This window comes from Solea solea, chromosome 21 (genome assembly GCF_958295425.1).
Source record: "Solea solea chromosome 21, fSolSol10.1, whole genome shotgun sequence".
NCBI classification, from domain to species: Eukaryota; Metazoa; Chordata; class Actinopteri; order Pleuronectiformes; family Soleidae; genus Solea; species Solea solea.
In genome coordinates, this window is record NC_081154.1 from 20,558,230 (window position 1) to 20,573,552 (window position 15,323).

General features: G+C 39.6%; 1 protein-coding gene across 1 annotated transcript; it reads right to left on the reverse strand.

Annotated features, from left to right (window-relative positions):
* Nucleotides 1–3,850: 3,850 nt before the first annotated feature.
* Nucleotides 3,851–13,798, reverse strand: LOC131448895 (uncharacterized). Its single transcript, XM_058621690.1, has 9 exons — nucleotides 13,642–13,798; nucleotides 10,071–12,490; nucleotides 9,694–9,739; nucleotides 9,312–9,461; nucleotides 8,294–8,362; nucleotides 8,075–8,194; nucleotides 6,137–6,259; nucleotides 5,680–5,751; nucleotides 3,851–5,090 (listed from the first exon to the last, which is right to left on the reverse strand). Exons 2-9 carry the CDS (start codon nucleotides 12,366–12,368, stop codon nucleotides 5,056–5,058), a joined length of 2,913 nt encoding a protein of 970 aa, XP_058477673.1. The 5' UTR covers nucleotides 12,369–12,490; nucleotides 13,642–13,798; the 3' UTR covers nucleotides 3,851–5,055.
* Between the last annotated feature and the right edge of the window lie 1,525 nt (nucleotides 13,799–15,323).

A 15,323-nucleotide genomic window follows, 5' to 3' on the forward strand; every position in this document is an offset into this window, starting at 1 on the left:
ACCTGGGGACGATGGCCTGGCTGAGGGAGATGTTGAAAATGTCGGTCAGTACCTTCAGCTCTTCAGCGCAGTCTCTGAGCACACGTCCCGGGATGTTATCTGGGCCTGCCGCTTTCCGTGGGTTGACCCTCATGAGGGTTTTCCGTTTGTCTGCTGCACTGATGATAAGCGCTGGCCCCGCAGCAGTTGGAGAAGGGCCGTGCCTCCCTCTGGTTGTAGGGTGTGGTGCTTCGAAACGTGCAAAGAAGTTGTTGAGCCTGTCTGGTAGAGAAGCGTCGTCGTCGTCGTCGTCGACCGCCTGCTTGGACTTGTAATCCGTCAGCGCTTGGACCCCCTGCCACATCCGTCTGGTGTTCCCTGTGTCACAGAGGTGACCCTGGATTCCTTCAGCGTAGGTACGCTTCGCTGCCTTGATCCCTTTGGAGAGTGCAGACCTAGCTGAACGGAGAGCAGTCTTGTCCCCCGTCCTGAAGGCTGCATCACGGGCTGTCAGTAGCGAGCGCACCTCTGAAGTCATCCATGGTTTGTGGTTGCCACGTGCAGTGAAAGTCTTCAGTACAGTAACATCCTCTGTGCACTTAGCGAAGTAGCTGGTTACCGCTTCAGCATACTCATGAATGTCAATCTGAACTCCCTGGGAGGCTCCTGTCTTGAATACCCCCCAGTCCGTACATGCAAAGCAGTCCTTAAGTGCCGAAAATGCGCCCTCTGGCCAAGTCCTAGTTTGTATTTTTACTGGTCTGCTTCGCTTTAGTAGGGGTTTGTAGGAGGGCACCAGCATTACAGAAAGGTGGTCCGAACGGCCAAGGTGAGGGCGTGGTGTGGCCTTGTATGCGTCTGGGGTATTTGTATACACCAAGTCCAGAATGTTCTCTCCTCTGGTTTTAAAGTCCACAATTTGCTTAAACTTTAGGAGCACCTTCTTTAAACTTGTGTGGTTAAAGTCCCCTGCGACCACAACAAAGCTGTCTGGGTGTTTGGTCAGAAGCTCACTGATGGCGTTGTGTAGCTCCCCGAGTGCCTCGTTAGCGTTAGCTTTAGCATTTGCGCCTGGAGCTATGTAAACAACTGCTATGATCACGTTAGTAAATTACCTCGGCAGGTAGAATGGCCGACATTTCACAATGAGTGTTTTGTGGCTAACGTGGCATTAACAGCAGTCCTTGTTGATGTAGATGCATAAGCCCCCACCTCGACTCTTACCGGTGCTCGCTGCCTCTCTGTCGGCCCGGAACAATGTCGTCCCCTCCAGCTGAATGGCCGTGGCTGGGGTGTTCTGTAGCCATGTCTCCGTGAAAGCAAACACACAGCAGTCTCTCCACTCTCTGTTGGTTTCTCTCAGTAGACGTAGCTCATCCAGCTTGTTGTCGAGGGAGCGGACATTGGAGAGAAGGAGCGACGGTACTGCTGGTCTGAAGGGGTTAGCTTTTAGCCTAGCATGGATTCCGGCTCGCTTACCCCTCTTTTGTTTACGCTCGCACCGCTTACGCTTCCTCCTCACTCGGGTGGCTGCCGGCGTAGTCTCCGATAATATTCCGTGCTGGCGTAATGTTTCAAAAAGGGGCCGCTGCGACCGCGCGCGCCGCCATGCAGGAGTAGCAGCTCCACCACCTGCGACTCCAGATCTTTCATGGACCGGGTTAAGTCTGTAGTGACACCACGAGTGAACTGCTGGCAGAGCTGCTTAACCTGGGTCTTGCCAAAGTCTCACCACTGTTGTATGCTAGTGAAGGCAGGCCTGCTCTCTCTGTGGGACCCCAAAAAAAACTTAAAAGCAGTTCTAAAAGCCTGGTCATCTAAAAGGGCCGTGTTAAAATGCCAATAGGCGTTCTTTAAACGAATGTTTTTGATAAAAACACGACAGGAGACTAAAAAATTATCACTAAAACCCACAGGCTGAATAAAACACCTCTTAAAAATATTTAAATGGTGTTTAAAACAATAAAAGCGGTCCAGTCTGGCCAGAGATAAAACCCCCTCCCTGCTGTGGCTCCAAGTGTACTGTCTGTGCTGACAGTTAAAAACCCTCCACACATCACTCAGCTCCTGGTTCTGCATCAGCTGTCTGAGTGTGTGAGATGAAGGAGGGTGTGGCTCAGGATGGTTCCTGTCTAGGGTTGGATCTTGGAGCAGTTAAAATAAAAACATAAAACCAATATCCTCACAGTTCCTAACACAGTCACTTAAAATGTTTAAAAAAGCTACCCTGTCCACTGCATTAGTGGGAGTGGAGACTTTGACTTTCAATAAAACCCCTGGAATTACTTCATCCACAGTATTTAAAATATATACATATATATATACATATATATATGTATATCTATTTTTTAGCTCAACACTAACTGTGCACAGATAAATTAGTGGCCCATAGCTGCAGAAAATTATAAATTAAATTTCTGGCCAGAATATTTTTTTTTATTATTTTGGTTATGGAAATTTTATACAAATTGTCAACTGTTTTTTTATACATATATTTAGTCAAATAATAATTTTGATATTGAAAGACAATACAACTGTCTGAGTTTGTGTGTGTTAAATCATAATCATTTTCCATAGCTAAAGAGATGAGTCAGTTATATAGTTCACTCAATTCATAACTGTGTCCTCTTAAACAAGGTCTCAAACCAGGACACTGCAGATTTTTCTTTCATTAAAGTGGTGATCCCAGAGCCTTCTGAGTTTAAATGAACATATTTACATGTAAGTTTACAGGTTAAAGTATAACCTGGGTACATTATGGTGCTGTTTTATTTTATATCTCTATAGGGTTAGGGATGGTAAACGCACAGCACAGGCCTACTTTGTAACAAAGGAGACAGACCACTGAAACCACACACCACACTCTTCTGTTATTTAGGACAAATGAGCCAGAATGTAGCATCAGTTGGGTTGTTCTTGGGTCTCCTGGTGTTACCGTCTGTTCTCAGTGACATGATATGTAAAACAGTTCAGTATAACAGCATATTATTTAATATTTAGTATTTACAGTGACTCTGTGACTCACCTTCTTTCAATCTTCGGATTTCCTCCGACTTTATCTTTATCAACACAACCTGCAACACAGCTTTAAAGTCTCTGTCAAATGATAATTGTGGCCCAAGCACATAAAGTGTGAAAGAGTAACTTTCACTGAAAGTCTTTTTTTCTATATCCATTGGGATTGTTTTAACAGTCAGTCCTTTTCAGCATCTGTTACTTTCCTCTTTAATTCATCTGACTTGAGGCCTTTGCAACATGTTCAACATTTTAACTCTTGTGTAGTTTTCCTGTAAACATAAATCAAAACAGTTCAGTACAACAGCATATTATTTAATATTTGTGACACTGACTCAACATTTTTCTTTACACAATGTTATTAAAATCACATTGAGACTTTATTGGAGCGTTCAGCTTTCCTCTTCTTTACTGTACTTTAACAACTCTAAAAAAGAGAGAACAAAAAACATCACACAAGATTAAAACATTTAAAAACACAATTGTTAGATATTACAAATATCTAACAATTGTACACCTAATAATAGAGGAAGATTTTTCTTAATTGATATATCCTGATTTCCCTTCAAAAGTTTAAAAGAAATCTGAATTATGATATTTCTATTTGATTGATGAACAGAAACTAAATGTAGCAGCTGCTGCCAATTTCTATTCATTCTGGTCCAGTATTTTACTCCGATAAAGACTTCCACGTTCACTCCGATAAACAATAATCTTGATTTTACGCCGGGAACGATGGATTCATTTTTGGGGCAGTGGCGTGACAAAGCATAACCAACCTGGGAGATTTGTTTTCAGATAACAGATTAATATCATTTGAACAATTGATAAAAAAGTACCAACTTCCAAAACAATGTTTTGTCTGTTTTTTTTTTACAGATAAGGCATTATATTATTAAGAGATCACCCTGAGATGTGATGTTTCAACCTCAGTCTGCTTTATAATGTATTAGCTTGTACTTCCACTACTGACACACAGAGGATCAAGGGTGTCTGGGAGAAGGAATTATCAGTCATGGGAGGATATTTGGAGTTATGCTATAAAGATTTCTATCTGTGCTCGGGCAAAAGCATCCAGTTGAAAACACAAAGGATTCATTTATCTCCTAATCGCAGGCATTCCTTCAACCCGGCACTTTCTCCTTTGTGTCTTAAACGTAAGACAGAAATACAGTAAGTACCTTAACTCATTGTCTATGGTCATGTCATAAATTATTCAGTGAAATTGAAAAGATATTTGGTTTGGATTAAGAAATGGATCCAATGTGTTGGATTTTTGGTCTCCCAAGTAGAAACATGATGATCATCATTCTGGCTAAAGGTTAAACAACATTCTAACCTTTGCTGCTGGGAAAAATATATTGTTACAGTGGATTCATGATAAGATATTACTGGAGTTGATTCTTACAAATATTATACATCAAAGTTGATCAGTTCTACAAAATCTGGCAGCTCAATTTGAATCACGTTTTACCAGACTATTCATTGAGTCTCCTAAATTGTGACTTTTAACGGGTCTGAAATGTGAACCTTAACTTAATTTCTGTTGACATGAGCTGTATTTTGTTTGTATGTAATGTTTGTACATGTGTATTGTTCTTGTTAACATTGTTAAAAACCCCATATTAAAAGGTTATAATCATAAACAAAGCAAAGATAACTGCACATACAGTTTCCTCATTTTATATTACATTACATTACATGTCATTTAGCAGTCGCTTTTATCCAAAGCGACTTACAATATTTTAGCATTGTCAACATACTTTAATGTTTACTGTGGCAGTGTGAAATCACTTCCTGTATGGTTAATAACAAACCTTTGTCAAGTTGGGTCAGTATCATTTAGGTGACACGTAGTTAATAGATGGTATGGTGTGGTTAATATATATAATATCACTTTAGCAGGTTCAAACCCTGATGCTATACTCTCGTGTAGTTTTCCTTTAAACATATATCAAAACAGTTCAGTACAACAGCATATTATTTAATATTTAGTATTTACAGTGAGTCTGTGACTCAAAAACGACTTATTAAAATCACATTGAGACTTTATTGGAGCGTTCAGCTTTCCTCTTCTTTACTGTACTTGAGCAACTCTAAAAAAGAGAAAACAAAATCACACAAGATTAAAACATGGCATGAAATAAGCAAAATTGTGAGATATCGCAAATAAGAACACAACATTGCTCCTTGTACACCTAATAGTAGAGGAAGATTTTTGTTAATTGATTTATCCTGATTTCCTTTTAAAAGAAATCTGAATTATGATATTTCTATTTGATTGATGAACAGAAACTAAATGTAGCAGCTGCCAATTTACCTCAAAGTGTAATGGAAGTCGTATTTGAAGTTTATTAATTTGTGTCATGTTTTGAGATGCTCTATTCATTCTGGCCCAGTATTTTAACACCACCCCACAGAGTTAAGTATTGTGATTCCACACTTGCACTTGCCAATATGGCCAACAGAGGCCGCCAGAGGCTTGAATGGGGTGAAGTCAGCCATCTTTGATTGCAGCATTAGCTCAGTGAACTTTATTATTAGCAGGGGAAGCTAAATGTAGCACTTAACTTCAAAAAAAAAAATGACTCAAAGTGTATTCTTTCATTATATGTTTAACTATACGATATTGTGGATATTATTGAAGTCATAATATCATATTTGTTTTTTAAAAAAAAGCCTCACCTTCTTTCAATCTTCGGATTTCCTCCGACTTCATCTTCAGTTGCTCTTCAAGCGCGACACATTTAACACAACCTGCAACACAGCTTTAATGAGTACGTGGACAAAGTCTCTGTCAAATGATAATTGGGGCCCCAAGCACATAAAGTGTGAAAGAGTAACTTTCACTGAAAGTCTTTTTTTCTGTATCCATTGGGATTGTTTTAACAGTCAGTCCTTTTCAGCATCTGTTACTTTCCTCTTCTTACTTTATCTGACCTTTGCAACGTGTTCAACATTTTAACTTGCACTTGGTGTGAGGGAGAGAGAGAGCAGTTTACACAACTACACAAACTTCAGTTTCTATTGTGAAAATCAGTGATTTTACAGAAGTTATTGACCCACTGCTGCCTCCATCATCTTTTATTTATACACACACCTGCTGTTGTTGCACAACGACACACTCAGTGACCCAACTCACCATGGCCGTGGGGTTTAGCGAGATTAGCTCTGTAGCTGTGAGCAGACTGTTTCAGAGCTCCAGCGCTGCCACTAGTGTTGCAAGATTTTGAGGTTTCCACAGCACTGACTGGCGCTGCAGCAACTGAAAGAACACGCCAAACAGTTGATTAGCTCAAAGGCACTGTTCAGATCTACACTTACTGGTCCTCAGATCACATGTGATCCAATGTGGTGACCCTGCCCTTTATTGCAGTCATCAATATTAATATTGTCAAGCTGGTTAAAAAAAGATAACATGTGTTGAATGTATGTATGGATTCATTTAAACCTGGAGCCTGATTAAAAACATTACCATTTGCAGGGTTCCCACAGGTCATTGAAATCATTAAAAGCTTGTGAATTTTATTAATAAAAAAAAAAGTTTTTTGGGTCATGGAAAGGATATGAAATTTGTGCAAGAAAGAAGTTACGTCGAGTCATATTTACTCGTGGTGCTGTGGTCTCTGTACAGTGTTTCTTTCCACTGTTGATTCCATGCAGATCAATCAGCAAGTAACGCTAAGCAAGAGAGACCAAATGACGCATTGCCTGGCAAATGCAAAAGATCTCTGGCTCACCAAAGAATATTACAATGACTTATAAGTTGGCCTCCCATCTTAAGCTGTGTCAGCACAATGGGCCCTTGAATTTGAGGGAATTGGTCCTGGAAACTTACATTTGATGTTAACCAATGTGTGGGAACCCTGCATTGTCACTTTTCATTTGAAATTCAACATTATGACGACTGTGGCATATAAAGTTTGCGTTCTAACTGTAATTACATGCACCTATTTAAGAAGTACCCCTTAGAATCCAGCAGAGGGCACAGGTAAGGTTTCCTACCATATCATATGACAGTTACAGCTGACACCAAAGTATCTGATGTGGTGTGTAGAAGTATTTCATACATGATGGTAAAGTAATGAACAAATCTGCAGGCTCGGATGTTAGCATAGCTAACAGCTCGCAGCCACACGAGGCTATTGTGGTCATTAATTTAAGGGAAAAAAAGAATCATGATATATTTTTATTTTCAAAAGGCTGTGTGATATGGTTTATGAATAATATCTGGATGTTTTGATGATATCTGGACATCTTAAATACACTTATAACCCTTCATTTCAGATAATACCCGGTTTATTTCTTGAGCTTTTCAATGTTAAATGAAGGATATGTATGTGTGTTAGAAACAATGAAACCGACTATAAATATGGTCAAATTCTGATGTAACACAAATCATTAGGATAACACACCTGCCAACTAAAAATCAATATGAATCAGAAATTCTTTTTTAACCCAGCCCTAGCACTCTCTAATCTATACTGTGGACAGACTCAGGAATGTGACCAAATGTGACCTAAAACCACCTCCTTATGTGGTTTCTGTGACCAGATCAGATCAGTGGCTTGGTTTAAATGATCATAAGTAACGGAAATACTAACCTGATTGGAATAAAAATAGGCCAATGTGAAAAATCTGATCCGATACAGCCCATTGGATACAGCCCTGGAGTGGTGCATCACATGTCTAATCCACATAAACGTGACGCATTTCCCTTTTGACACTGCTGTAGTTTCATTCCCAAAAACAATAATATACAGACATAAAAGTCACAGGGACGTGAGACAGATAACGGACAGTGAGGGAACGAGCAGACACGTGAAGCGATTATTTACTACAGAAGGAGAAGTGAAGCTTCTTCTTCTGCTTTTACTTCCGCAGAATTAGACGATACCACTCATATCAAAACAGTTTGCACCACAGTCGGATCACTCAGTCTCGCATCAATGTAAACGATGGAATTGTAAATAAATAAACACAGTTACTGAGAACAGACGGTAACACAACACAATCTACGCTACATTCTGCCTCATTTGTCCTAAATAACAGAAGAGTGTGGTGTGTAGTTTCAGTCTACCGTCACTCTGGGTTCTTGCCGGCACAGTTCTCCGTGCAGTCACAGGCTGTTTGAGGTTTCTGGCTCCGTTTACAGCATCATAGGCAGATGTGGCAGCACCACTGGATGGTACAGGAGCATCTGAAAGGACGTGTTGTTACATGACTTTTGTGCAAATACTAACAATAACAAAAGAAAGAGTTGAGTTGAGCTGTTCCTTTGCAGCAGTTGAATATTTACCCAGTTTCTTCCTCTTTGCACTTGGCACAGCTTCACCTCTGGTTAAGAGGTGCTTCTTTGGGTTAGCAACTGATTGTGTTTAAAGAGGGAGAGACAACGTAGTGTGAATAAAATAATGTGATGTTTCATCGCAAATACAAACACCAAATAATTATTCAACACACTAGGGCTGCAACTATTATCAATCAATCTCCAGCTATTTTGATTTTCAATTTTGTTAATCATTACAACAAGTTGTCTAGTTTTTCAGCTTCCTAAACTTAAATATGTTCTGGATTATTTGCTCTATATAACAAAGATGGTTTGTGGACAACACAAGACATTTATTGTAACATCATTATTCAATCAGTTATCATCAATGTTTCTCAGCGACTAAACAACTAATCGAGTAACTGAGAAAACAATCATTAGTTGCAGATCTACAAGCCGCAGACTTTCAGTTTTTATTATTATTATTATTATTATTATTATTATTAATAATAATAATAATATATCTATTAATAACCTAAACTGTGCCGAGGCGAGCCAAGTCGGGCCCATAGTGGAAAAGGGCCATTAGGTCCAGTTCGATGGATGCACCACTTGTGCATCACGGCTATCGACAGATCTTATCTCTGCCTGTTTTAGCTGGGAACCACGTATGTCAAAAATAGGCAAGACACTGAAACTCAAAAATAGAAGCAGGTCTCAAATGGGTGCAGTGTGAACACTAATTTCTAACATGGTTGTTGAACTGAAAATGCAGTTGCGAGACAGTCATGTCTGTAGTGTACATGCGACACCTGGCCTTAATGCGTCAGTCAAAAACATCTGCTACATAAGGCAAGTTCCAACAGCAACACTAGTGATGGAGAGGAAATTCACAACACATGGAAGAGCAAAGAGTTTAGGAATGAACACTATGAAGAAGAAAAAAACCCTCTAATGTGAAATTTATGAACGCATGAAAAGTGTGGCATTATTTTCAGAGATTATCATCACCATTATTATACATTATTATTAATACATGTATTAGTACCTGTTTGCCCACGGATTTGATCAGCATTTGAAGAAGGTGGTGCGATGCTTCTCGCTGATGGCGGTCTGAGACCTGGTGCAGTTCTCTGGGTGGCTGATGGAATGCCACTCAACTGTGGTCTTGGTAAGGCATAATTAGGCTGCTTAGATCCTACCATCAACAGAAAGATGATAGAGTGAATGCGTAGGTACTGTGCACATATGCAGGTCCCCTTTACAGGTCTTAATATTGTACACTGCTAAAACATACGTTTGTCAAGAATAATTATAAGAAACAAATTTTAACTTTAACTTTCTATGCATAGTACATGTTGTATTAGTTTTTCCTGTACACTTGTGAAGAATACAACTGCAATCTCCTAAAAACAATTCATAGTGCTTACCAGTCGTTGTGGAGCGTAAGCTGTAGCAGCTGGATATTCCTGTAGTCTTAAATACACAAAACAGAGGGCATCAACAACAGACTCATGCGGGCCATGATAGCTAGAGTTGTATGAAGTACAGATCTAACCAGGTGACGAGGCAGAGTTTTTCAGTCAACAACATTAAACATATTCTTAAGATATTGTGGACTTAAGTGGTGATTAAGAGTGACAGACAGCCTCCATGTTTGAGGCTGGTTCTCGGCACATGGGGAACACATAAGGCCCACTTAAAAAAAAACTTGAACCATCACTTTGACATATCAAATATTTTTTTAAAATTGAAATTAATGCTACCAACATTTGGTTGACAAATAATGTAAAAAATGAATTTGTACCCCCTTTGCTGCCTCAGAAGCTGCAGGATTCTTGAAAGCTTCCACTTGGTTTCTCTGTCTCGTCATGGGCAGGTTTGAGGATAATGGCTCACACTTCCCTGGCAGTGTGGAGGCTGGTTTGTATTTCAACAGCTGTGACGCAGCTTTCAAAGGAGGCCGAATGGATTTAGCAGCAGGTTGCATCAAGAATGTCTTTTTGTCAGAGACAATGTTTGCTGGGACATCTGACGGCACCTGAGCAACTGGTTGACTGACTCCATCCCTGTACAGCTTTTTCTGTGCACCGATGGTTTTGATTTCCATATTTTCCGTATTGAAGTGGAAAACTTTACAGTGGATCATTGGCGTTGAAGTAACCAGTGGATCTGACTTCATATCAAATGTGTCATCCAAGTTGAACGTGTTTGCTTTGTTGTTCTCTGCATCTATGCCTTGATGGTCCATGGTGTCGGACAAAACAGTCACAGATTGGCTCCCCGTTTCAGGAGCTACCTCTACAGGTGGATTAGCATCAAATGTGCTCTCAATGCTGTGAACAGTCTTGGTTGTTGACACGTTTTGTTGTGACATTTCAGGAGGGTTGGCCTCAGAGGGTTTGTCTTCATGAACGATGGTTGAAGGACAGACTTTTAAAGGAGCAGGAATATCTACAGTATTCTGGTGATTGTCACTTGAGCTTGTCTCGGATAAAGTTATCGTGCCATTCTGTTTACTATCAAATGTGTTGTTTTGAAGGCAAAAGGTTGCAGCACCTGCTTCCCCTGAAACACTAATGCCATTGGATTTTTGAAGAGAATGCGTATCAAATGTGGCATTCTGCACCTCACAGCAAGCACTTTCCTTTGCATCTGAACTACTCTGACTCAGAGCAAGGGACATTTCAGGAGTCTTCTTCACTTCAGCACTAGCCTGACCTGGAGCCTCACATCCTGCTTTGGGACCACTAATGTGAGATGGGGGGAAGTCCACAGTGTTGTTGTGAGGACACTTGGACATTTGATCCGTTGTATTTAACTCAGTGGTGGTGCTCAGTTTGGAGAGCTGTGTGACAGTAAATGTGTCGTTCATGGATGTACCCAGTTTTAGGCTTGGTTGTGGTGCTTCAGCGTTCAACGTATGGCTGGTAAGCAGAACTTCCTCGGTAGCTTCCACAGAACCAGACGTGTCCACAGGTTCTGCCTGAAGCTCAGAGGTGGCCTGTTTGACACTGGTGTTGCACTGCATATCAGAGGTGGAAGACCGTTGTGAAGCAGCACACTGGACAGACATGTCACTACAGGAGCTCATGTCTCGAGTCACATTAGCAGGATGAAGTCCAAGTGTGTCCTCAGCCAATGGCTGATCGTTCACCAGGTCTACCTCACTGAGCTTTGATGTATTGTTTCCCCCAGCACTACACATAGATATAGCGCTAGTTGCTTCCAAAGATTTCATGCTTTCCTCCAAACTCTTTGATGGTTCTGTCATTTGGGCGACACTGTCAGTGATAGTAGTGGAGAGTCCTCCACCTTGACTCTCTGCCACCATGACTCCACTGAGCTCAGATAAGGGCTTGCTGTGTTTAACATCATTCACTTGTGAAATCTCCTTTTTGACTTTCAAAAAGGAGATTTCTGCTCCTGGTGATTGGTCTGAATCACATGTCATATCAAGGAGAGTAATTTCTTTTGAATATCTGTCATCTAGCATTACAGACCAATTATGTTTGGGCAGTTTGGGAGGGAGGTCAGAATTGCTTTCTTTAGTACTTGCAATACAGCCATGTGGAGTAGAGAACATGTTCGTAATAGTAGTAGTAGTAGTACTTTCACTTTCTGAAGCATTTCTAGTTATTTCCATCGTGGTATCACATGTATCATCAAGTAAAGTGAGTTCTGGCAATCTTTCCTCATCAAGCCAGCACACTCGAGCATCCTTACAACTTGTTGGATGCTTGCTCAACCCTCCATTTGATTTTTGACAATTTACCATGGTAACTGTGGGTAGACCGAGACGAGGGTTGTTCTCACATTTTAAAGGCTCTAAAGATGGCCGTCTATTTCCAATGTTTAAGTATTTTAAAATTGGTGTCAGAGCAGATTGAAGACCAGATATCTGTGACTGTTTGCCACTTTCATGAGCTGGAGTTGAAAAGGTGCAGGTCTCTGAAAGAGGGTTATTTTCTCCACTTGGCTGTACAGAGGAATATCCATCCACATATGAAGTCTCAGCTGAAGCGGTGACCTCAGGAGCAAGATTTTCATCAACCTCGGAAATTTCCGGAATACATGAAGGTTGCATTGTTGTCTCATTGGCCATGCTAGTCAATTGGTTGTTCTCTTTCAAACAAGGAAATTATGACTTTTACGAAAGGGTAAAATACTTAGGCTTCTTGAATCATATTCTCTCCGGTGTCTCCTCAGATGCGCTGTTGCCGTCACCTACAATAAAAATGTAATTAATAAAAAAAAAAGTAATGTGATTAGGGCTGCAGCAATTAAATAAACCTGTTTGAATGGAGGTCTATGGGGATATTAGCTGACTTCCTACTTGATTTACAATAGTGGTAAACATTTTCCTGAAAGGTTATAACTTATGGGTCTCATTTGCTAGTTTTGGGTCTTCTTAAATAGCATATCATGTCAATAGTATCAATAGGTGCAGCACATAAGAGTAGACACCAGATTGATTGACAGCTGGGGTAAATTCAGATTGGAAAACAACAAGATGACCAAATTGCATTTCTGGAGTCTTTGAAAATGGGGGATCAGATTCCTATGGATGATTTCATGATGATGGGATCGAATCTGGTGACCCCAGCATTTGTATTTTACATGTGTCGTGTCTGTGTGTACAAGTAACAGAGAGGGGGAGAGAAAAAAAGAGATGAAAGGAGCTGAGTGAATGGAGGCTCTCCTTTTTTTCCACTGAAAATGAGAAAATCACATGGAAAGCCCTGTTAATATTGTGGCAGTGGCTGCTGAGAAAACAAGGGCCAACCAGGACGAGGGATGGCGTCATCTTAAAACTTGTAAACTATTAAGCACTTAAAAACACATTTGTGCCAAATACTGGCCTGAGAGGGCTAAATTGTATAAATGACATTCCCCCAAATGATAGTAAGTGGTAAACATCCATTTTCGGCAACTGGAATACTGCAGGTTATTGTTTGCACCAGCCCTTTACAGGTATTTCAACAGGTCAAACTGGATGTTTGAGAGTGTCACTGTCATTTGAAGCACAAGCACACTTTTAAATAAAAGTGACATATTTTTAAACACTACAAACTTTTTTTAGCAATAACACACGATGACCTAGAAAGACGACGTCTATCACTGGCGCTGTTGGACTGAGGTACATTGATTTAGTGTCAGTGTAGTTCGATGTAAAACAGCACTAACTAGCGACTTTGGTGAAGTGCAATCATTTGAGAGAAACGTGACAGAGGATAAAAACTAACAAAGGATCAAACACTGACGGATGTTACATATTTAAGTTGATTTGAGAGGCTAACGTCAACTCGACAGGTTAAGCTAACGCTAGCGTAACAACGTCAACGTCATTAAGTAGAGTGGGAACCGCGCTGACTTACCGCAATAGTACTTGTGTGTGTCGTTCACTTGAGACTCGAAAATGATTGAATATCAAACCAACAAGAGAGAAGTAAGTGAGAAGTAAGAGAGAAGTAGTCAATGTAATTACAGGAGCGCCGCTCTGTTTCAAATGGAAGAGATCTTCACGTACATTGGACGATTCCAACCAATCACAGAAGGAGGTTTCTTCTTCGTGTGTTTACCCGGAAGCGTCTCAGTGGCAGGAATCACGTGACGATTCCAACCAATCACAGAAGGAGGTTTCTTCTTCGTGTGTTTACCCAGAAGCGTCTCAGTAGCAGGAATCTTTATTTATTTTATTTTTTTTGAGTTTTAAAACATCTTTATTGTAAAAAGGTTACAGTACAGAAGTGATGAAAGAATCATTCTGCATTAGTGAACAAACAAGCAGAGCACACACAGGAGAAATGCAACGTTACCAGGGTAGCTAATAAGTTATTAAAAAGAGAAAGAGAAAGACGACCAAACATTGACAGTCTTAATTGACTTCTTGTTGTTAGAGCCAAGAAATATAGTGCACAACTTCATGGGTAAAAGGGACAAAAAACATTGAATTTACATTTATGAATATGGAATTTTGCCAATAGAATTAATCAATTTATTATGAGGTACATATTCTCTTTATTTTGAGTTCTATAAAAGTAAAATACCACATTCTCCCATAATAAGACACAGTCTTTATAAATATAGTCAATGATGAATCTGCTGAAGTTTTGCCAAAATGATCTGGTGTGTGAACAATACCAAAAGAAGTGTAAAACAGTTTGTAATTATGTCTCTTTTAAATTTAGTCATATAATGATTAGGTGAATTAATTTGAATGATACTTTTTTCACCTTGTTTACTATCATGTATTTGTTAGGAATCAACCAAACTTTTTTCCAATCAATGTAGCTTACAAATCTGGTCCAATAAAATACAACATTTGGAATAGAAATCATTTCTTTCTGAAACAGGGCACGAATGTTCTTATTATTTTGAGGAAGTTTAGACAAACAGATCTTTCCAACCAGTGATTCAGCCACAGCGGGGAAAGTGGCAGGAATCCATGCAGGAAACGAGAGGGCAAGAGATGTCGCCATTTATGAAACACATGCAATAGTATGTCGGATTCTGTGGGAAATAATGTATTGCTACTCTGCAAATGCTAAAAGTGTGCTATAAGAATGCTAAAGACGCGATGTCTTCTTTTTAAGGCAATTATCTTTTCTTTTTTACATATTCCCACACTCAGTCAAGCCTGGTGTAATTCAATGTGCAAGTGCCTTGTTGTTTTGTTATAATAAAGAACAATAACAACAACAACAATGATAATAATAGTAATAATAATAATAATGACAATAATAATAATAATACAAGTAAATAAAAACATAGGATACACTACCCAAAAAAAGAAAGACACAATGCAAAATATGAAACGAAGGCTGCTCATGAAATATTATACATTATTCAATTCAATTCAATTCAATTCAATTCAATTCAATTCAATTCAATTCAATTCAATTCAATTCAATTCAATTCAATTCAATTCAATTTTATTTGTATAGCGCCAAATCATAACATACATTATCTCAGGGCACTGTACATAGACAAATCAAGGAGAGCAGAGAAACACAACAGTTCACACAATGAGCAAACACTAGGCATCAGTGGAGAGAAA